The following is a 22,772-nucleotide window of genomic DNA, read 5'->3' as shown; positions in this document are numbered from 1 at the left end:
AGATGAATTGAACAGACGTTTTAACAGAACTGTAGGGTAATCATTGAGTTTTCTGCGATTCGCAGAGCATCCATGAAAGGTTGTCAGGCCTGGCTACAGATTGTCAAATTTGTATTATTTCCCTTTATTCCAGACCGAGTTAGTATAGATAAGATCATAATAATTACACAAAGGCGAAGAGGATTTTTGCACAATTTCCTTGCGCATTACAAACATAGCTAAGCAAGCTAGTCAAAAAAATTAGGGAAAAAGATCAGGTAAGATAAAATTGATTAAAGAATTGAAAAATAATTAAAACAACAGGCCATTGGGGTTTCACAATGACGAGACTTCAAGTCGTAAATTAAACTTTAAAAGCACCTCGAGTTCTAACTGCAAAACGTGAGTTTTTGAAAATTGAGGCAAGTTGCACAATTTAGGAATGAAAAATAGCACGATTTAAGAATGGCACCGTTGGTTACATTAGCCAGAGATGTGTTTCAACAATGTGTTGTTTTGAACATTTCTAAAAATCAAACTAAAGGCCCAAAAGTTATGAAAAAGCCAACAACTTACGCAAAGATTATGAAATTGAAAAAGTTCTCAAAACAGAAATCAAATTGATCAGATTTCATAATTTTTTTTTTCATTACGAGGCCAAACTGTGCACTGGATAGGCGCACATTTTTGTGGCTGCATGTTCCTGGTTTCCATAGACAAATCTTTAAACATGTTCCAAAATGTAAGTGGATTCCACTTAGAAAAGTGCCAAGGAATCCGCGTACAAATACCTGTAGCCTAAACTTTGTCGGCACATTTGTTGTGTCGCGGATTCCGCAATAAGCGAAAATATCTAGTTGTTCTGGATTCCGCAACTGTAAATGGATTCCACAAAAGGTAAGTGGAATCCGCAAATGTAAGAGGCATCCCCAAAATTTATGAGCGTAATCCGCAATTGTAAGCGCATTCCGCAAATTGTAAGAGGACTCCGAACTTTGTTTATTACTGAACTTGCATATGAACAATTAAAAGCTAGAGTTAGAAGTCTTACCTATAACAATGCGGAATTTAAAAGCACGAACTTAACCATTGTCGGCGGAACCCACGAATAAATCTCAAAACATTTGTTAACTAAATCGGTGTCACCATTTACTATTTTGGAAACACAACACCGAATATATCTGGAGTCATTGCGTTGAGAAACACAGCGCACAGCATATCGCCGAATTAGTTCAGTATTTGCGATTGCATCAGTCCCAAATACTGGTCAGTATTTGGGATTCCATCAGTTCCAAATACTGATCTAGTAGGTTCCGACTCTAGTGAATTGAGATCGAAGTTGAGATCAAAGTTGACAGGATTTGAGATCGAAGTTGTGTTGACAGGAATTGAGATCACACATTTGGTATTTCAACTGGTAGTTAATCAATGTAGTAATTGAGATTGAAATTTTTGCTGACAAAAATAGTAAATAAAAGATATAATATTAAAAGCTACACTACATATATACATATGTGTAAATGAAATCCGCAAACAAAATGCGGATTCCACTTACAGTTTGCGGATTCGACTTACAGCTCAATTTAACTATACACAGGTCTCATTATTTGTTTGTGGATTCCTCAAACAGTTTTTAATTCCGCAAACACGGTTGCGGATTCCACAAATTCGGCTATTTTTGGAGCAATTCTGAGCAGTACAGTGTTTAAGGTATTTGTTTAAGAAATCCAAAACAGCAAAGAAGATCAAAGAAAAATAGCAATGAAAAACAAACACCGAGAAAATCAACTGACTTCTTAAATTAGTGCTCTAAACACTAAGAAGCAATAATCAAGTCGAAAAAATTGGGAGATGCAATCGGATAAATAGAAAAACTGGATCAATAATTGTTATTGGTATTCCGCTGGGAACTCAATTGGGAACTCTACTTATTAACTCCGCGGAAAACTATTCTAACTAACTTTGCTGTAGTAATCCAAAGGATCATTGAGTTAAAAATCTGCTGCCTCAATATGTACGACTATGATATGGATCCGCGTGATTATCGAGAAGTTTGGTTATATCATTATTTTTTTTTTAAATTTTTGGAGATGAAAAAAGAGTTTCGAAATATTCGAATAGTTATACGCTTATTCTACAGAATATTCGAATTATGTTTTGAGCGACTCGACCTAAAAGAGGTATTTTTCTACCAACTCGGCCAAAAATGGCTGTGTTTCAAAATAATCCAACCAAGCTGGCTATGTTTTGACCGACTTGATTCAACTGAGCTATATTTTGATTGACTCTACTCAATCTAGTTATGTTTCGACCAAATGTTTTTCAGAGTCTGTATAATTAATGCAACTCAAAAGTTGATCAATTTTTATGTTTTTCACCACCTTGATTTCTTGTTTCAACGTATTTTTTTGAATAATCTGGTTTTTCAAATTGGATGTGACAGAAATCTGTTAAATCTGTTTTTATTAAATCAAAACTTCATTTATTAGTTTTTTATTTCTGGCAAAACATTGCTTCTCGGATTTTTTTCTAAGATCATGAGTAGCCCATTTCTTGAGTTCATCTGTGTTTTGGAACTGTGTTCGACCATGTTTCGACTACACATTGAATGTGACTTTTTGTTCGACTATGTTTCGTTTGACCACTCGTTGTATTCGACTTTGTGCTCCACTATGTTTTGACAAGAATTTGTGTTTTGACCGTAGTTTAATTTAAATTTTGTGTTCAGACATGAATCGAAATAGTGTTAGACTATATTTCGACCATGTTTTTGACTATGCTTCGATATTGTGTCCGACCGAAAGGGCTGTTTTCCACCAGCGGAGTTTGGGTCGAACACTTCAACCAGGCAGGACAGCAAACCTATTCGAAGTTTGAAAAAGCAATTCCACTGGACAGCAATCTTGTTCGAAATTTTTCCAAGAAACAAAATTAGGTCACGAAATGAATTTACCTAATCTGTTCCATAATTCGAGCGCCAATTTTAAAACAATCCATTGCGCGATTGAAAAAATGCATGGAATTTGTTTGGCAAGACTTTTTCCTGTAATTTGCCCTTTGGAGCTTGTTTCGTACCTTATCCTTTGGCGATTGTTTTGAATTAAAAAAAAACATTTTACAATTTAAATTAAATAAAGGAATTTATTACTACATATTTACACACAGAGGCGAAGCTGAGCTTCGCACCATTTGCGATACAAAAAGTAGAGACTCAAAAACTATCAATGAGAATGTTGTTATCGTTGAAGAATGAACTAGAACAAAAAACTCTAAATCAGTATTATTTCCAAGTAAAATTCATAATTTAATTAAACAAATCATTCATCAATTAAATCGGAATCTTATAAGAAAAATTTAAGTAAAAATGAATAATTAAAGCTGACAGCTAATCAGCTGAAAATCAACTAAATTTGTTATGCAAAACTCTCATTGGAAGAACACATATAACAGTGCCTTACTAGGAAAGCCATATATGTACCAAACGCAACGTGGTATACACATTTCTGAAACTAAATCGAGAGCTTAATCAACAAAATTAAAGCCGAAACACCATCAGCAAAAAAATTAATACCGATATTTATTAACTCTACATACAATAAGATCTATCAAAACAAATCAAGATGTTGTTTTCAAAAAAAACATTCCCAGACAATAGAATGCAAAATTAGCATCGGAACTAAAATTATCAAGCGGTAACAAAAACTAATTGCCTGAGCCGAAACCTTTCATACCGAACAAAATTCACAAAAATTCCTGACAAATTTGAAAAAAGTTTCCTCAGAACACACACACGCGCACAAAATTGTTTCGATCCATCAAACGACGCGGTAAGTGGCCACTAAGTTAATGAAAAATAAGCCGAAACCGATTGAGCCGAAAAAAGACAAAAAGCGGGAAAAAACGAAGTTTTAACAAACCGAGTTCACAAGCAATGTAAAATCACAAGCAATGTAAAATTCAAATTTCGATTCGGCCGGATTTTAAAATGCTAAAACACTTAAAAAATTGTTTGCAGCAAAAAAATCGATTCTTAGATGTGGCAACTAAGCCGACAAAACGTAAGCAAACAAAAATTAGGCCGACAATAAAATTGAAACAGAATATTTCGCGTTTGAAAAAACAGGTTGTGATCGTATTCGAACCCAGGATCTTTGCCGTCTCATGCGCATTCGTTACCTCGGGGCTAAGTTTGCAGGAAACACTAATAAGTTTGAGTTCATTATGAAGCAAGGCACCACCAGGAGTGCAGATTAACCCTGTGAACAAAGTTATTTACGGGGAAAATTTTTGTACCCGATTGCAATACCCTTGCTTATCGCAAGAGTTATTAATTTTACATATTTATTTTATTTCACTTTCCTGAGCCAAAGTCTAGAGTAGGTTTTAATTTTCTTATACGCTTTGTCGTAAATTTTTCTCGATAAGCATCTCCAAGGCTCTAAATATCCCAAAATGTGAGCATTTTTCGCCATGCTATGTCCTCTGTAGCTTTCAATCACTCCATCTGCAACTTGTTGTAGATGAATTTCAGTCGCATATATCAGAAACGGAGCATGTCGGGCAAATACTTCGCGATCGTAAACGTCCATATCTTTCGCTTCGAATAAATAAAAATCACGGAAGAAGTTCTTAATTGACTTGAGATGGATGTTGTTGTGATCAAGGTCACTCATTAGATAAACCACATCATGTAGACGATTAACTCCCAAATTAATTAACCGGGATATCAAATCTTGCGGCTGTAGTTTGGTACTCATTTAGACGTGCTGTTCTAATTAGATGGGAATTCTGATAACATACACAGATTTTTGAGGTCAAACTTCTGTAGTTTTTTGAAATAGATACTTTTTCAGACTTTCGAAGAAAATATTGGAATATTTGTTCTTGGGTTATTAGTTTTTTTTGTCAGACAAATTTGTATTATTAAAACAGCAATTTTCGAATTTTTATTAACTACATTCGGAAAGATACTGAAGCCCAAGGCTCAAAATTGAGAAGTTATGATATTTCACCTGAGATAATTTTTTGCGCAGTTAAAGTAGTTTTAATTTGGAATTATTTTTACGATTACCCAAAAATTCTGATCGTGCAATTTCCATAAGTGAACAAGGATAGCCGGGTGCTGTGCAAATAGCACAAAATGTTCCGACCATATTTTCCGAAGAAAAAAAATTAGTGTCTTTTTTGTACGCCGCGTGATAACAAAACGATACGAACGCGTAGAAATTTAGTAAATTTGTCATAAACGAGTCCAATGTTCTTCAAAAAATAAATGATTTAAAATATTTCAAAAAAATTTCGAAAAACTTTTTTAAATTTTGCTCAATTTTTTGCACTAAAGTTTTAAAATAATTTTTAAAAAGAATTTGCCAAAAAAGAGCTAACTGAAGCTTCCAAAATTTGTTTTTCTTAACTAAAATTTCTTAGCCTAAATTTCTAATTTTCATGTATAACAAACGTATAACGATACGAGGAAAAACTTTTAGAAATTTTTTTAAATCTCATTCGAATCAAGATTAGAAGGGTTTGTTAGAAATTGTTCGATGATTATTTGTGATACCTGATTTTGCAATGAAAACAAAAAAGTTGAATACAGCAAAAAAAAAACTAAATTACACCCGAATACAAAGTTTCTACCCAATTACAATGGCCGGAACGAAACTCTTTTGTCTTAAAATTACAAATAACTCTATAATTACAGAAAAGCATAACAAGTCTCGTTAAAAACATATTAGTCACACATTCATAGTGTATCATTAGCTCTTTTTCCATAGATCATAAAATAGGTTTTCTATAAGTTTTGCTTTATATTTTGAGTTTGCTCAAAAAGCCAATGAACTAGGGTAACAAATACTCTGTTTAGGTGGCAATTACCTCAACAAAAAACAGCATTTAGTGATTGGCCATCAAAACCGAACTATTCGATTTCACGAAGTATTTTACAAAAGCAGGTGCGAATTTAGGGGTCCGGGCCCCCTCACTAACCAAAAGATCCCCCTTTGGTATTATTTTACGACATCTACTTTGGGCCGACTAACCCTAAAAATTTTCTGTACATTACGAGGCCAAACTGTGCACTGGATAGGCGCACAATTTTGTGTCTGTATGTTCCTGGATTCCATAGATAAGTCTTTAAACATGTTAAAATTTTGTCGGAACGATCAAAGAAAATGAAAGAACAAAAGAAGATCAAAGGGAGTGTCCTTATTGCGGAATCCGCTTACAATGCACAAAATGCACAGTTTGGACTCGTAATGTAGGTGCCTTTGGCACCCATATACAATCACTTTGAAGGGGAGCGCGCTCCAAAAACGCATTTTTTTTGTCCAAATTTTCCAAAAAATGCTCAAAAACGTCTTTTTTGACCAATTTTTTTGGTCAAAAAAGGGTCCTTAAGTAATCTGGGGTTTCTTGGAAAATCAATTAGGTGAAGTTAAAAACAAAATTCGCAAAATTAAAAAGGTCGACATAAATGTTCGATAAAAAAGGCGACAAAACTTTATAAAAATTTTGTTTTGTAACAATGGATGAAAAAGTTTTAAATAACAAAATCCAGTTGGGGAAAAATTGTAACTGTTTTTGTTAGAGTAAAACGTTCCAAATAAAAACAAACACATTTTGATGTGGTTGCACACAAAATACCACAGACAATTTTAATTTTTTGTGTATAATTTATTCTTGTTTACTTTATAGATAAAACGATAAAATCTTACATGCATTTGTCCGGAAAATGTTTTCATGTATGGAAATTCATTTTCGAGTCAGTGTTAAAAATGGCTATTTATATATTCTAATTGAACTACAAGTATTTTTCATATAACTTCACATCTACAGCTGTCTGCCAAAATTTTTTGTCTGCACTTTTATGGCATGCATTTTTTTGTCCTGCTGAAGCATAAGCGGCATTTAAACTTGTTCAATACTGAACTGAGGCAAAGAATTTGCTCTATTTGATACGTCATCAAACACCAACTTAACAATGCTCGTGGAGGGAAAAAATTTAGGAAAAAAACTTATTTGATCAATTTTAAGAGCTTTTTTTAACGAGAAATCTGATTTCAGCAGTCTTATTATTCCAATTTTCGAGTTATTGCAGGTTATTTATGCGCGGGGTGATTTGTTTATTTAGTCGTTATTTGACTAAGAGTTTTTGACAAAATTTTTCTAATCCATTTGAAAGATTTTGTTTTTTGGAGTTCACTTGGTATGTATCACTTAGTACTTTACATAGCTTATGGGGGATTGAAATTGTTTTTTTTTGCTTTTTTTCAAGCAAAACATTTCGAATCGACAATAGAGGGCAGTCAGCGCTTTCAGTGCTGTGCCCTGATATACTGATTCAAGATCTAAGCAAGAAATTTTTAACGTAACAATCGAATAAAATGCTGACCAGGCTAATCTAAGTATTTTTTTGATCGGTCGATGTTCAAAAATTTCTTGAATATTTTCAAGGTCAATCAAAATTTATTTCAAATTTCTTGTGGAAATATCAAATGATTTCCCTGGTTTATTTCAAGAATTTAACCTCAAAACTGCTCAAGGGCAAACTTTTACGCATTGATAGCTTTCATGGGCGGATCTAGGATTTTCTCGAGGGGACGCATTTTCAAAAAAAAATTCGCATTTTCAAAAAACTTTTTTAAATTAACCAAATTGATTTTCCGAGCGCTCTCAAACACTGTAAAGACGACAAATTGTTTTAAAAAAACAGGTCAAAATGCTGTTTTGGCTCTTGGCTCTATTTTGGAGTTTTTTGAAAAAAAATGTGTTTTTCCGGCGCGCTCTCCCTTCAATAATTAGTATACATTGGCGCCAACGAATTATTTTAGGGCTGGTTGCCGAAAATGGATGTCATAAAATAATAACAAACGGGATCCCTTTGATAGGTGAGTGGGTCGATTGCTTTGGGGGGTCCACTCTATACTCACACCCCCTAAATCCACCACTGATTATGTCGACTTGTTAAAAGAGGGGTCGGTACAAAAAATACATTGAAAAAAATTAGAACCTGATAATTTTTGTAATTTTTATGAATAAATGAGTACCGATAATTTTTTCAGCGCACAAGGTCTGTCAGTGCCTCTCAAATGAATAGTTAGAAAACGACGAATTAAGCTGGAACTTCTGTTATGATATCTGGCGATGATTTTAGCGCGCTCAAAACATTTCTTCTTGATCCGATTTCCAGTTAATTGAATAAAATTAGAAAAAGGTTTCCCTGAAAACTGAGCTTTAACGCCTTTTAAATTGAACACTTTAGTTATTTTTTTGTGACTTTGGATATTTTCTATTCGGAAGAATGTCATATCTGGTGTACCGTAATCGATAGAAAGAATATTTCCTTTGAGTTCGTCCACTGAGTTTCCACCAATTATTCGCAGTCTACATTTCAGCGTACTACCCTAAAATCAGACATTAAGGCTGCTACAATTAACCTAATTTTGAGAAAAACCGGTAGAATCAGGGGCGCATCTAGGTCTTTCTCTAGGGGGGAGGGGCGGACTTTCAAAAAATGAAAATTTGGTCGACCTATATTTTTTAGGTTGACCAAATTGATTTTCCTAGCTCTTGCAAATCACAAAAAATTCCCTATTTTGAACAACTTTTATGAGCCGTTGGCAAATTTATGAAAAAAAAAACCGTTTTTAGACACTTTAAAACATTTTTATGAAGTTTTTAGGGACTGTTTGGGAAGGTTTTGGGAACGCTGGGAAGGGTGGAATAAAAAATAAAGTACTGACATCACAAGTATCTTCAACTATCTCTTCAATCTATTCCCTTCCACGAATCCCTCCATGGTGCCTAGTAACAAGTTGCTATAGAAAAACTAATTCAACGGTTAAGCATATCTGAATTTTGTATCCTATTAGTAATGAATCTCCCCAAGTTGCAAAAGGGAGAGAAAAAAACTAAGAATGATTCAAAAATAGTTGCAATTTTTAACTTTTTTTGTCTAACCAACTGCAACGTAGATCGTTGTTTTGATTGCTCTAGAAAGAAAACTCATCAAAACTATTTCGGTTATGGAAAAATGAAAAAAAAACTATAAAAACTTAAAAAATTTATTTCTTTGCAATCAAAATTTGCACATTTGAAATCATTTAAATTTGGGACTAAATTGGCAAATACCCTGAAGTGACCAAAAATTTTCATAACGTTATACAATTCCAAACATATAACGAAAACTATATAGATTTTCCAAGCTTTTCCAACTCATGCATTTCGATTTTCAATTTTGAGTTTTATCAAAAAGATAATGAATAACGAAGAAAACTCTCTGGTTAATTGGCAATAAAGGTCAACCCGGTATGATTCAAACTGAGATAATTAGCGCGCGCTATATTTTGTCTTAAGAAACTCAAGCAGTAAATTATGTCTTTTTAAATTGAATGAGGCAAGCAATTTGCCCTTATTAAAACATTAGCTTATAAAAAATTATATCAATTGAGTATTTAAAAAAATAATAATTTGAGTGGAAATGTATTACAAGCATTAGGGAGCAGAGTTGAGTCAACCTTTTGAGCTTCGTTGAAAAACTCAATTACTTAAAAGAATTTTGGAAAGAAAGACATAACCTCCCAGGTTGACCTCCAAACACCGAAATGGCCTATCATAAAAATCCATACATCAAGTGTATAGAAAAAAATTCTTGTCATACAATTTTTGTTCAATTTAAAAAATTGGTTGAAAAAAGGTATAAAGTGATTTCTGTGACTCTTTGATTCTAATCAAACAGTCTGGTGATGAAAAAAAACCGAGGTTTTTGTTTTTTGAAAAAAATGCTTTTCATAAAATTTCTTTAAATGAAACTTGTATAACTAGCATTTTTTTATGGCGACCCAAAAATATTTTTTTGATTTTTTTCAACCGCAAATTGAATTTTTTGTGGGCATAACGTAGTCTTGGATACACTAATAATAGATTTTTTCCAATTCTTTCACTAATTTTTTTTCAAAAACGCTGAAAACTTCTATTTCTTTTGCTTGGCATGTTTATGAATGCCGTAATCAATGCCTGATAAGTTAAAATTATAAACTTTAAAAAAATCATCGTTATAAAATTTCGCCAAAATTTAAATGTTTGTTACTTTCGTTATGTCATTTGTGAAAGACAGCTCTAAAACAACTCAAGTCGTTTTCTATGCATTGTTCATGTAAGACGGTCCAACCTGTGGTGTTTTGAGTAAAACAACGTTTTTGCCACTTGCGTTCAGTTACGAAAGCAACCCAGAATTTTTCCTACTTTTTGGTTTATGGAAACATACTTATCATACAGTTTTCATATCTGGAAAAAAGCGTATCATAGAGATTTCATACAATTTTTTGTATTCATGGAATTGAATGGCAAGAAGTTTTTCATAAATGGAAGTTGTTTGATAAGAAGTTTTGGTCAACCCGGGCTTACAGATTATCCACATTAAAATACATTGTCAAATATAATCAAAATACGCAATAAAATTTAAACGCTTATTTTTATTTCAGTATGAAAAAGATTTTTTTAACCTAGAGAAGCAACGCAAGTAATTGCTTTCAACTTTAGAATGTCTGGGTAATGTTTCGTTTATTTTTCAACTAATTTAGAAAAAATCTTTTTTCGACTTCGGCAGTCGGGCCAATCAAAGCTTTGCTCCGATACAACTGTCTTGTTTCTTTTGCAGATACCGCAGCAAGGCAGTTTTTCTGTCCTGTTTTTGTGTTGTGGAATCAAGAGAAAAATTATTTAAAATTTTTTGATATTTTTGTTGTGCGATCATTTTAATCGGTGCGGGTTTCGCAACACATATTATCTGCCGACATTGATCTCATACGCACTCAACAATGCGTTTTATAAAATTACAGTTTGGCCTTGTAGTGTTTTTTTTTGCACAGAAATTAGAAACTAATGAAGGTTGCGCGGAAAAACGAATAAGAAAAAAAGCAGAAAATGATGAAGTTCTTTCTCAAAAAAAAAATTCCCGAGCAGTTTTTTAAAACTAACTTTGTTTTTGCTTTTTTTTCAAATTAAGAAGCAGAACGAAAAGCAGCTCTGATTTATATATATAAATATTTTCATTTTGAATTCGCTCGTCAGAATTTGAGTTTTTGAGATTTATCACGTTTAGTTATAACTTTTTTGGTGGTTTGAAGGCGGTGGAATAGCACGCATATACAATGACTAATTGTTTTGGCTATTTTACTGATTTCTTCTTCAATTCTGCTTAACTGTAATTAACTTTTCATCTGAAAATGCTACAACAAATATTAGATTTTTTGAATATTTCGAATTGAATTTTCAAGGACATTAAGTATTCGCGTTTTCTGTAAAAAGTACTTACATTTTTGAACTTCAGCGTGTAAGCCATTCGACTGACGTCGGCAATGTTTGACCAACCCCATCCATGAACGAAATTAAAACCAAAGGCGTTTCCGGTGAGATCCACCGGTCGGTTGTATTTATCCCGCATGTGTTTTTTAGCTAATCCGGGTACATAGTCAATGAGGGTTCGACTGGTCAAAATTGCAATCCTGGCGGCGTCCAAGAAATCATCTACTTTATGCAGTAGCCCAGCACCACTCAAGTCTGAAATGAAATTGAAACGCTGATTCAAAAAAGATAAAGGACATTCAACTCTAATCAAATAGCTCTGATCAAAGTTGTAGTAGCTGCAGCAGGGCGGATTTAGGGATTCGACCCCCTCAGGGATTCGACCCCCTGCCGACCCAAAGGGTCCCCCTTTGTACTATTTTGAGATATCCATATTTGGTGACGGACCCTAAAATTTTTCTAAAGGCGCCTTCGGTGCCAATATATACTTACTTTAAAGGGGGAGCGCGGGCGCCAATATATACTTACTTTAAGGGGGGAGCGCGCGCCAAAAAACGCAATTTTTTTGGCCAAAATTTTCTAAAAATTGCCTAAAAACTACAATTTTACCAAAACAGAAAACAGAGTCTTTTTAGTGCTTTAGGAGAGCTCGGAAAATCAATTCGGTCGACCTAAAAAAAAAGTCGACAAAATTTTCGAAAATTTTTGAAAATCCGCCCCCCCCCTCGAGAAAATCCTAGATCCGCACCTGAGCTGCAGCTTTACAAATCAGCTATTATCTTCACTGGAAGCTCAGCTGGTTATTGCCAAAAGATAAATAAAAAGGGAAAAATCTTTTTTGAATGCCTTTGTAGTAAAAAACAAACATGAGTAACAAAGAAAGCTGATATAGGGAGGGGGTTGGACAGCCCACTGCCTAACTAACACCCTCATTGTTACTATTATGCAATAAACAAAGTCGACATTCACTCTATTTTACCGCATACAACCTTGATTGTGAGAGATACGTGCGCCCCATAAAAACGCGATACTTTGACCAACGTTTTCAAAAAATCCCAAAAAAAAACTGAACCAATCGGCTCATTTTCCTATAAAAAAATTTTTAGTAAACTTTCGCGGTCAAAGTTAGGAGAGCTAATAAGAGAGCATAATAGTACCTTAGGAGAGGTAGGCAAACTAATTGATTGAGTGAAAGATATTTTCAAAAATGCCGGAAAAAACTTCAATAAGCCGTCTATTTTGTGGATTCCAAAAAAGAATGAAGCATTGAAAAGATTTATGGCTTTTAAGACGCAAGCGCTGCTGGTTGCTGTACTAGGTTCATGTAGCATGGGCGTTAGGTCAATATTTTGTTCTTTGTCTTCTGCTTGTGTTTCGATTTCCTGTGTTTCTGTGTTCGTTTGTGCGCTATTGTTCTGGTATTTCCTTTCGCGTGACAACAATAGTTTGTTCTTTTTTTCTTTCTTTTTTCGTGCGTTGGTCTTCCTCACCTAGATCGAAACACTATCTTTTTTATGCTTTCTTTGGCTTGGTTCATAGCTGCTCTTTCTCTCTTTGTGTATTGCTTCCCCCTTCTTGGCTCCCTTTCTAGCATTTTTTCCACGTAACCGTTCCGACAGCTTTCGTTATTGTCGTCTCCTGCTCCCCCCGCGTATTTCTTGATTGCAAATGCGTTATTTATTTTGTTCTGATGGAGTGATTTGTTGTTCAGTTTATAGGGTGCGTTGAACTTCTTTTTTTCGTTCATTGGGTCTCTCTCTCTCTCTCTCTCTCTCTCTCTCTCTCTTTGCGTTCCTGTTCTCGTTGTTCGGTTCGTGCCACGGTGTTTTTGGCAACTTCTTTCATTCTGATACTAGCTCCCCCTCTAAATTTTGCAAATTCGTTGATTGGAATCTTATTATTGCTTAATTCTCAGTAGTCTCTGGTTGTCCTGCTTGTTGGAATTTCGATTGGACCGGTTTTCCTTTTTTCTAGTGGGGTGCTAGTGTCCATCTGTTCCTGCGAGTTTTGCTCTGTATCGTGCCGCATAATTGGCAAGCAAATGATTTTTCCCTCGTTTTGAACTCATTTTTGTGACATTTCTGAGCAAATGCATCGAACTTGCGTTTAGGACGGAGTCAATTCGTTTACGGTTTTCTTTTTGCTGGTCAATCGAATACTTTGCTGCTTAGTTCCTAGTGGCAAATTCATTGAGAATTATGTTGTCCAGATTTTCTAGCTTTCAAAAAAACGTGATACTTCTAGCAACTACCATTTCCTGACATGTAGCGCCGGAATGACTGGGTTTCTTGACAATTAGTCAAATAATCCCGTTTTCGATCCAGCCCAATGTTTGATATCGAAGTTGAAAGGTAAAAACCTATCAATCCATCTGGTTAGCTTGGATTATACTGTCTTTGATTTTTCCGATGCGTTTCATGCACTTAAAAGAGCTTGGTGGTCCGTTAGAATTGTATAATTTTTTCCATAGAGATAGTAGTTGAAGTGTTCTACCGACCAAACTACCCCTGATAATTCTAACTCGTTATTTGAATATTTTCCTCGTGTGTTAAAAACCTTGATGCGTACAAAATCGGTATCCATCCTTTAAAAAAAAATATTGTTTGAAGGCCACACTAGCCCTGCTGTAGACATATTGCAATCAACCCTTGTTTCTAGGTTTTGGTTAAAAGTCAACTTTCTGTAGTTTCAGCGACCAGTTCAATTATTTTTTGAAATAGTTTTTTTTGTGATCTTTACGCCATTTAAAGTTATACTTTTCACTTTTTTAGTAGAGACCTACCTCAGTGAAGCTGTTTTTTTCTGCCAGGATTGTTATCTATTTAGTCAAATGATGTATAGATTTCATAAAACTCTTCAGTTGATGGTATGTTTTAAGTGCAATGAGATTTTCAATTGCCTCCGTTTTTTCAATAAAAGTCTGGTTCCCACCGCGGTGATGGTAAACCCTAACCAATCAAACTGTTTGCAGGCGAATTGGCAAACTGGCTATAGTATGGCTAAGTTTTTAGTGTTCATCCTAACTAGAAATTTTAGCTCCGCTTGATCCTCTGTTTTCTTTCCCATCTTGGTTATAAGCTTGTCATCTAAGAATGCAAATCTGATTTTGCAACTTTTTAAATTAGAGTCAATCGCTTCCTTGAAATTAGTTGGCATATATAACCGTCAGATCGTAAAATTAGTTTGCATTTGGTATGTTTTTAAGGCTTCCCTAACCCCCTCCACTAGGCGGAAGTTGCACTGCTCTTTTGTTTTTTTTTGGTCTAGAGGTCATCGTGCGTATGCGTATCTCAAACCGAGTATTGAAAAAACATCGCCTTGAATTGATAACTTTATCGCCTGGGCGATTTTATCCAATGGGAGCTCTTTGTTTGGCATTTGATAATTGTGTTTGTGTATATATTGTTTGATCATTCTAGACGTTATTTATATTAGACTGATGAATGATTTATAACTAAAATGTTCTAGCTTTTTGACTTGTTCTTGTTGTCGATTAGCTTGTTGATTTCCTGTTTCACTTTTTCCTATAGGTGGATGGGTACTCTCCTACCTTTTTGTTGAATTGCCTTAAAATCTTCAAAAACCACGTCCTCATCACATGGGTTTTTGATCTCCCGAATTGTGTGCATAATTCCCGTTAATTTTCAACAATTTAATTTGCCATTGCTGGATCTGTTTGTTTCTGTGCTTCAATATTCAACAATATCTGTTGCTTTGAGTTTTCTCGTTGTAGCTTTATGCTTCTCTGTGTCTGAAGGTTTTTGCCAACAATGCTCGCTCTGTATCCTCCACCACAATGAATGGTGCCAATCTTACTGTTCACCCTCCAGATTTAAAGTATAAGTTAATTCTGTCCATTGTTCTATTTTAGATTGCGCCATAACAAGCAAGGTTACATGCGGCATCCGCTTTGGGGTTTTGCTTCCAAATGGCGCCTCTTACAATTTTTTGCAGTTGTGCCGCAACATATTCGTTTAGAACCAACATATGGCTGCCGTTCACTGGTGTGCGATTGTAACTGCTGTTGTTTTAAGTTTCACTATATATCCGTTTAAGTCTCTTTTTTTGAACGAGCCCACATTTCTAATTTCAAACTTTTCATTTATTGCTGGGACACTATAGCTATCCTGGTGTTGTGATTTCCATCTGTTCGCTGATGTGAATTCCGCAAATGCAACTTGGTCGACATAGTTTTCTTGCTGTTTTGGTTGATGTTTCAACTGAGTTTCTTCTCTATCAGCAAAGTTATTACTGTTTGCTGTACATTAAATTTTCTGAAAGTGAATTTTTTGCCACACTTTGAACAGAATTTGTCTTTTGCTGAATAAAAGTGAGGGTGTGCTATAGAGAATGTGTTTGCATACTTATAGAATTGTTCATTTTGTCGTTGTGTTTAGTTGCCCAGTGGCCGCGTTTTCCTTGTTGACTTTGATTCGATTTGGAAAATTTGGAACTTTTCCTCTCCCTGTCTCTCTGTAAGTTTGTCGATTTCTCCGTTAATTTATGAACCCCATTGGTTTTTTATGATAACTTGATTTATTGAAGTGTTAGAGTGTCCTTGACTGTGGTTTTTGTTATTTCTTTTCTGTGTTCAATTTTGTTTACGTCTTTTAGCATAGTCATGCGCTTTTTTGGCTAGAAACTCGTCCGATATCTTTTCGTGCGCCGTGAACATAATTTGCATCCATTCATCTTCTCTGTACCCAGAGTCTGCTTTTGATTACTAACTTTGCATGAAACTTCTCTAATGTTTCGTCATTTTTCTTTCTGTGACATAAAAAATTATAGCATTTGAACAAGATTTTTTTTCTAAAACAATGATGTCCTCGGGCTCGTTCCATAGGTCTCTTGTAGACAGCATTTACAAAATTCTGTTAGATTTTTTTCAACTGTCTCTGTGCCTCTTGTCCCACACATTGCTTTGTAAAGCTATTTGCTTCTGTGTCTGAATCATCCCACGGGACTGTTTAGCAGAGAATTAATATCGCATCGGCTTTTCGACGTGTGTTTTCCTAAATGCAATATTATCTATCGCGCCGTTGGAAGTTTGTCTTCCGCGCTTTTTTTTTCTTTTTTCGACTTTTTTGTGCATCGGCTTTTTGTGTGTTTTCCTAAATGCAATATTATCTATCGCGCCGTTGGAAGTTTGTCTTCCGCGCTTTTTTTTTCTTTTTTCGAGTTTTTGTGTTAGTGGCTTAATTGGCGTCGCTGGTCTAACTGGAAGTAGTATTTGGATATCTACATATTTTTTGGTAAATATTGCCATTTTAAGTCTCAACACCCGCTTTGAATGGTCTACTGGTGGTTCTTTGAAGTGTCGGTGACAAAACGGCGGTATATCCAAAGGTTTTATCCGATCCTGACCTGATCATGTTATGCTATTCTGCATGTTCGTCCACCAATACTGATAGTGGAAAAAACTGGTAAAAACTGATAGCGGTAAAAACTGGTAGCGGAAAAAGGTCTAATGTTACTGAATAATGGTTAGAAAATCAATAATTATAGAAAATGATCTCGCCTTAGGTATGCAATAACTGCAACTACACTTGTGCCACGAAGGTCAATTATGAAATAATCAGACTATTTTAGTTTAAAACACGCGTCGTCCCCGAGCAAATTTCATTATTCCAGTAACCTCTTGCCATATGTTAAACAAATTGGAAACCTTTGAGTGGGTCAAAACATCAAAAAAAATCAAATTTCGAAAGAAATCAAATTTACTGCATTGTTTCGTTGTTTGCCTTAGTTTCAGTAACTTTTCAAAAAAAAAAACCAGAAGTTTTCGAGCTAGCAAATTAAGTGCAATTTTTGATACTTCTGCCTGACCACAGTAGCAAATCTAGGAGTTTCTGGAACAAGAGAAATTTTCAAAAACTTTCCAAGTTTTTGTGGACGTTTTTGTAGAACTAATTTTTCGAGCTAATTTTCCAAACTAATTTTTCGAGCTCTCACAAAAGAGTGCAATGATATTATTGTCAGAAAAACGTCACGTTATTACACCGCCTGGGCAAATTTTTGAAAACTAGGCAAAATTGACGTTTTACGCATTTTTTAGAAAATATTGTCCAGATGAAATCGCGGTTTTTTGCAGTGGCCTAAATGAAGGTCGAAAAAATGAAGCTTTCTGGGGGCAAACGCCTAGCGGGCTTAGTTTATGTATACGTAGCTAAGATTGCTTCCTTCTTCCACGAACGCTACTTGTTTTTATTCGCATGTAAGGCTCTTTTTGTCCAAAAAAATCGTATCTTTAACGATCTTGCAAAAAAAGTTATCTTTAAAAGAGGTTATCTTGCGAGAACCTTGCAAGATCTTGTATGATAACCTCCCTTGATCGACTAGGGGACTTTCCCTCAAAATATAATTTTTAAAACACTTTTCATCACGCTGTTTTTAATCCCATTTTCTCTCAAATTTTTGAGGCGCCACTAGAGAATTATAAGGGTCTAAAAATGGACGTCGTGCAATAATAAAGTAGCACATCGGCTTCAAATTTGAGTATAACATCTGTATTGAAGTCAGCTTTTTGAGACTCTTCTGCTTTTAGCTTTTATTGCGCTGACTTTCAAAGAACATGGAAAGAAAAATGAGCCTGGGTGTTTTTTTTCCCAGACAAATGACAATTTTTTAACAAGTCAATTTTGATAATTTTTTTAAATATCATCTGAAAAATATAACTCTGTCAAGCTCAAAATTGAAAGAAAATTTACGTGATAATGTTTTGCAAAATTATGAGAATTTGAAAAAAGCCAACTTGGAATAATAGTATGGTCCAATAAATTTCGTGCTATATAGCGGCGTTTCAACCCGGCTCAAAAACGGAAGAATCTTTTCAAAACTGGGAAAATTAACTTCGAATTTTTTTTAATCGTTCAAAACTTAATGAAGTTCTTAAGTCCAACATTACGTCATGGACGTTAAAAAACTTTCAGAACATTCTGGGATCTTGCTTTGAAGCAAGCAGTTTTGTTTCATATTAGTTTTTGAAAAATTGACGTTTTTTGAAATTGTAGTAAAAATCTCTGGTGGATATTTGACCGAACAGCAGAGTCGTTTGTAAAACACAATTTCCACAGACCAAGAAAGAGAAAAAAATAAGTTTTACGTACCATTGGCTGATTGTTTTCAAAGTTTCTTACGATGATCGACTTTTCACGATGATCGATAAACGAATAAGGATAATTCCCATCCAACCTCGAACAAAACCCCTTTTTATGCAGTTTTACATGGAGATGGAAAAACACGTCGTTACTTTTGTCATTACATATATATTGTATATATAAAAAAATTAAGCTAGGGAAAAATTTTCAGTTACAAAGAAGCGTTTATAAATTCATGTAACTTTTATATCATTGCGGGTCTCAAAAAGAACATCATTTTTTTCTCCAAACTATTTTTTCAAAAAAATATGACACTATCTTCCCAACTGAAAATTTCAATTGAAAACATAATCAAAAAAACAATCAGTCGAAATTCTAAGTCTTCTCTAAAACTTGAAAAACAAAACGTGATAATGTTTTGCAAAGTTATGCAAGAAGTAAAGTAAGAAAGGGAAGAAAAAAAAACAGATTAAAACATCCGAAAAATATTTCAAAAAGATTTACCAATAGTTTTTTTGAAACTCAATTAAAACGTCGTGCGTTAATTATTTTTGCAAACTTGTCATTTCCAAAACTCCAAAACTTTACAATAGTTGATAGTTGCAAAAAATTGAACAAGTGATGACAGCCAAAAAAAGTTGTTTACGAGGAAAACATAGGTGTCAGATTGACACTTTTTTGATAAAACTAATGCAATTTGAGAGCACTAGATGAAAAGGCAAGTTTTTTATTCCAATGGTATGTCTGAAAATTACTTTCCACTTTCGAAGCTATGAGTTATAATTGCTTATTTGCCAGGAAACTCCAGTGGGGGATCAAGCTGTGAGATCATATTAGCTGAAAAACTTCCTGGGTATAAATGAAAAAAAAAATTAAAATTACAGGGGGTTTAAGTTAAGTTAGCTAATACGTTAAACCAACAATTGTCCCCTTTGTACTCTTAATGCACATGTTTCACTAGTTCTGGCTACTCTTGTCGCAAAAAAATTGTCGTGATTTTGGATTTTTAACGTCATCATTATCGTATTAAATTTTGAAGAAAATTGAGAGGCAATCAATTACCTGGTTAAAATATTATTATAGAAAAGCATACGTTTTGAGGTTTCAACTGAAAGTCAAAAACAAACCTTTGAATGTGATGAAATGGTCACTTCTTTGGCAAAATGGTAGTTTATGAGAATCGATAACATCGATTGTGTCGAAATCGAATAAACTTTTCCGAAATAATAGTAAAATAAACATGAAACTCAGTCCCACTGAAAACAATTTGATGTAGTAACAATTAATCATAGTGTCAGCTTGAGAAGAAAAGTTCTGGCAGACGAAAATGAAATAATTGACAAAAGGATAATGATTTTGTCAGAACAGCAAAAGGGAGAAAATAATTGAATGTTTTAATTTACTCTCTTCAAACTGTCAGACTATGGGTTGTGTTTGTTATGAAATAGCTGCAAGGCATACCATGTTGTTTGCCTGTAGCCGAAATTATGCTAAAAAAATTCTCGAATAAACTGATATTTATCTATAATCAATAGCAACTGTGAATATATTCTGTCCGACTCGTTTAAAGGCGCTGTAACAACTGTCTTAAATAGAAAAGATTAGAGTGAACCTTCTACAGCGTTCGTTTTGCAGTCGAAAAAACCACAGTGATTCCTGAAACAACTGCATTCCGCACTTACACAACCAATCAATTATTTACAAACGATTTTTAGTTATAGAGCTAATTATATAAATACAAAAAAAATCAAATCTGAATTGTATGAGAGAACGCAAGTAGGCCCATTTCGAGGTATCTCGCTCAGCGGAAAATTAAAAAAAAACTAGTTTTTGCTGATCAGTTCCAATGGATCGTTCTGTAGTTAAAAGTTCTTTAATGTACATCTCGTTACACCCTCCTTTTAACCTTTTTCTCAAAAACTTTTTAAAATTGTTTTATAGTTTCTTGGGTAGTGTTTGCTACCCATAACCATGAAACCAACAGACACAGATTCGTTGGATTCAGCAACAAAAATTTCAAAACATGTCTCATACAATCGCGTTTCCTAGAATGAGGTTTCCCAAAAGCTTATGATTAAACTTATTCAACTGAATCAAAGAAGCCCTTTCAAAAAAGTGACTCATACGGGAAACTAATTTACAACAATTTATATAATTTTTGATTCTTAGACCCAATAGATCCCTTAGAGTTCAGTTGAAACTAGTGTTATTGAAATTACTATTAGTATATCGTGAGTTTGTGATTCTTAATAGCGAACAGGTATATACAATGACAGCTGGAGTACCTCAGGGAAGTGTTCTGAGGTCCATTTTTTTCCTATGTATATTCAAAATATCTCGTGCACGAAAGATTTACTAGTGAAGCTTAAAGATGACTTTACGATAGAGGCGGAAACCCAAAAATGTTTTGACGACGCAGCAAAGGAGGTGATTCAACAGAATGAAGAAAAATGCTTGGTCATTAACACTGGCAAAAAAAATTGCTGAATTTCAGTAGGAGGAAACAATCGCAGAGCCATGGTCTGATAATCAATAGTATTAACATTCAAGAAGTTAATGTAGTGAAACTGCTTGGATGTCAAATATCAAAAACACTCAATTGGGATAAACATATTCAGAAGATGAGATCAAAGTTGAACTCATGCCTGTACCACATGAAGGTCCTTCAGAAACGCGTAAATAAAGGAAAACTGCAGAATTTATATTACCACTCTTTTATTTTGCCAAATTTGACGGTTTGTTCAGGTCTTTTCTATTACTCTTTGACACCATCTCAAAAACAAACTCTCAATTCCCAACGAAAGAAAGCTATCCAGTTGCTACCTCCGAGTCAGCGAGCCAAGCCTTCCTTAGACTCTCTCATGCAACAGAAAGCTGGAAAAACTTGGGAGAGAATGGAGACTTCAGGGTTACTGGAAGAGTATCAACGAGCATCACGATTCCGCCAGAAAACGAGAATGATGTTTGCGAGGACAGAAATTCGCTGAAAGCAATTTATTTCATCACATTCGAAGCTTCTAAATCCAGAAAATGAGAAAATGATGGTAAACTACTAACTTTTCCATGCACTCTATGCCTCCTCTATCCATTGTCATTCCATTTAAATGCAATCAGTATCTCAATATTGTAAGCATGAAAATTCAAAGTTTCGATGGTTTTCTTTGAAAAGTTGCTCTATTTTGGTTCGCATTATATTATCCATTTAAAATTAAAACTCACGCGCATTTTTTTGGCTTCAAATCACCAATGTTTTTTTTTGCTGATTAAATTGATGTTACCGTTGTTCCCATTTAAATAAACTTGAATTTTGAGTTATATAAGACAGTTTCAAGTATTCGCTGATATGTTGCTATCGCCTAAATACGCAACAAAACCGTATACGGCGCTTGTTTAAAAACACAGAGTTTTGCTACTTTTAGTAACACAGTCAGTAACCTTGGTTTCATTTGGGGTAAACAGGATGCTAAAATGAATTGCGTTAAATTTTATATTAAAAAATTAGATTTTTTTTGGCAGCAGGTCTTGATAAAATAAAACGTTTGGTCTACAAAAAATGGTGATACCAAACACCGCTAATAGTCAGTTAGAAAAAAGTCAATGAATGCAGTGAAAAAAGCTGACTTCATTTTTTAAAAAAAACATCAACTTTCGAAATTCAAAAAAGTTTATGTCCTGTAAGCTCTTTGAATTTTAGACAAAAATTTTTTTTTGTACTGTTTTGATAAAAATTAACTCAATTTGATAAACACTGGGTCAACAGGCAAGTTTAATCCGCTGGGAAATATGGAAGATAAAATACACCTTTAAAAATATAGAAGTCGATCGAGTTTTTCGTGATCAACACACTTTTGCTGATCGATAATCGAGTTTGCTTTCCTTTAAACAAAAAAAATGAATTGAACTTAGAAAAAACCTAAGTCAAACCTTCAGAAGTCAAATTTAAGCATGAATAAACCTTAAGTCATGAAAAATAAACAAAAAAAATTGTCAAGCCCTATATAAGAGTCCCTGAATATTGATTCTGAAACGTACTTATGTTTTTTGTTGTGAATTCGCGCAACAGTTCATAAACGACCCGACAGAATCAACTGAAACGTGAATCATACTTATGATGAGAATATAAATGAAAAGCTTGTTGACGTTTTCTCCAACGAAGTAAAATAATTGTGCACAGATAATGCAGTCAAAGAAAATTTATAGTTTAAACAATCAGAGCCAAAAGTAAACCAACTTATTTAGCCAGACAATTCAGCCGGATCTCTGAGTAACTCGTTTGTAACGCAGCATTGGAAAGCAGAGGAGCACGTGCAAGAGTTGAATTGAATACATATGTATTGAATACATATGTATTGAATACATATGTATTGAATATGAATTAAAATGCCAGATTGA

The 22,772-nt window shown here is 34.3% G+C and overlaps 1 protein-coding gene across 12 annotated transcripts; it reads right to left on the bottom strand.

Annotated features, from left to right (window-relative positions):
- Nucleotides 1-3,535: 3,535 nt before the first annotated feature.
- On the bottom strand, nt 3,536-22,697 carry LOC134847591 (uncharacterized). Of its 12 annotated transcripts, none has more exons than XM_063864690.1 (5): nt 22,413-22,697; nt 19,508-20,045; nt 11,294-11,538; nt 8,025-8,381; nt 3,536-4,718 (listed from the first exon to the last, which is right to left on the bottom strand). In XM_063864690.1, exons 2-5 carry the CDS (start codon nt 19,668-19,670, stop codon nt 4,326-4,328), a joined length of 1,158 nt encoding a protein of 385 aa, XP_063720760.1. In that variant the 5' UTR covers nt 19,671-20,045; nt 22,413-22,697; the 3' UTR covers nt 3,536-4,325. The 12 variants fall into 12 exon arrangements, with proteins under 12 accessions (XP_063720760.1, XP_063720759.1, XP_063720762.1 ...); XM_063864689.1 differs by having other exon boundaries at nt 19,508-20,036; XM_063864692.1 differs by having other exon boundaries at nt 19,508-19,966.
- Between the last annotated feature and the right edge of the window lie 75 nt (nt 22,698-22,772).

This window comes from Symsagittifera roscoffensis, chromosome 6, assembly GCF_963678635.1.
Source record: "Symsagittifera roscoffensis chromosome 6, txSymRosc1.1, whole genome shotgun sequence".
In the NCBI taxonomy this organism is placed as follows: Eukaryota; Metazoa; Xenacoelomorpha; order Acoela; family Convolutidae; genus Symsagittifera; species Symsagittifera roscoffensis.
This window is presented reverse-complemented; position numbering and strand designations above follow the sequence as displayed.

Excerpts from the sequence above, each read along its gene's own strand:
- LOC134847591 (XM_063864690.1), bottom strand. The coding sequence starts at position 19,670 with ATGATTAATTGTTACTACATCAAATTGTTTTCAGTGGGACTGAGTTTC. Across the intron at positions 11,539-19,507 it reads CCATTTCATCACATTCAAAG|ACTTGAGTGGTGCTGGGCTA; the intron begins GTTTGTTTTTGA and ends ATTTCATTTCAG. Across the intron at positions 4,719-8,024 it reads GTGCGCTGAAAAAATTATCG|CCGCAAGATTTGATATCCCG; the intron begins GTACTCATTTAT and ends ACCAAACTACAG.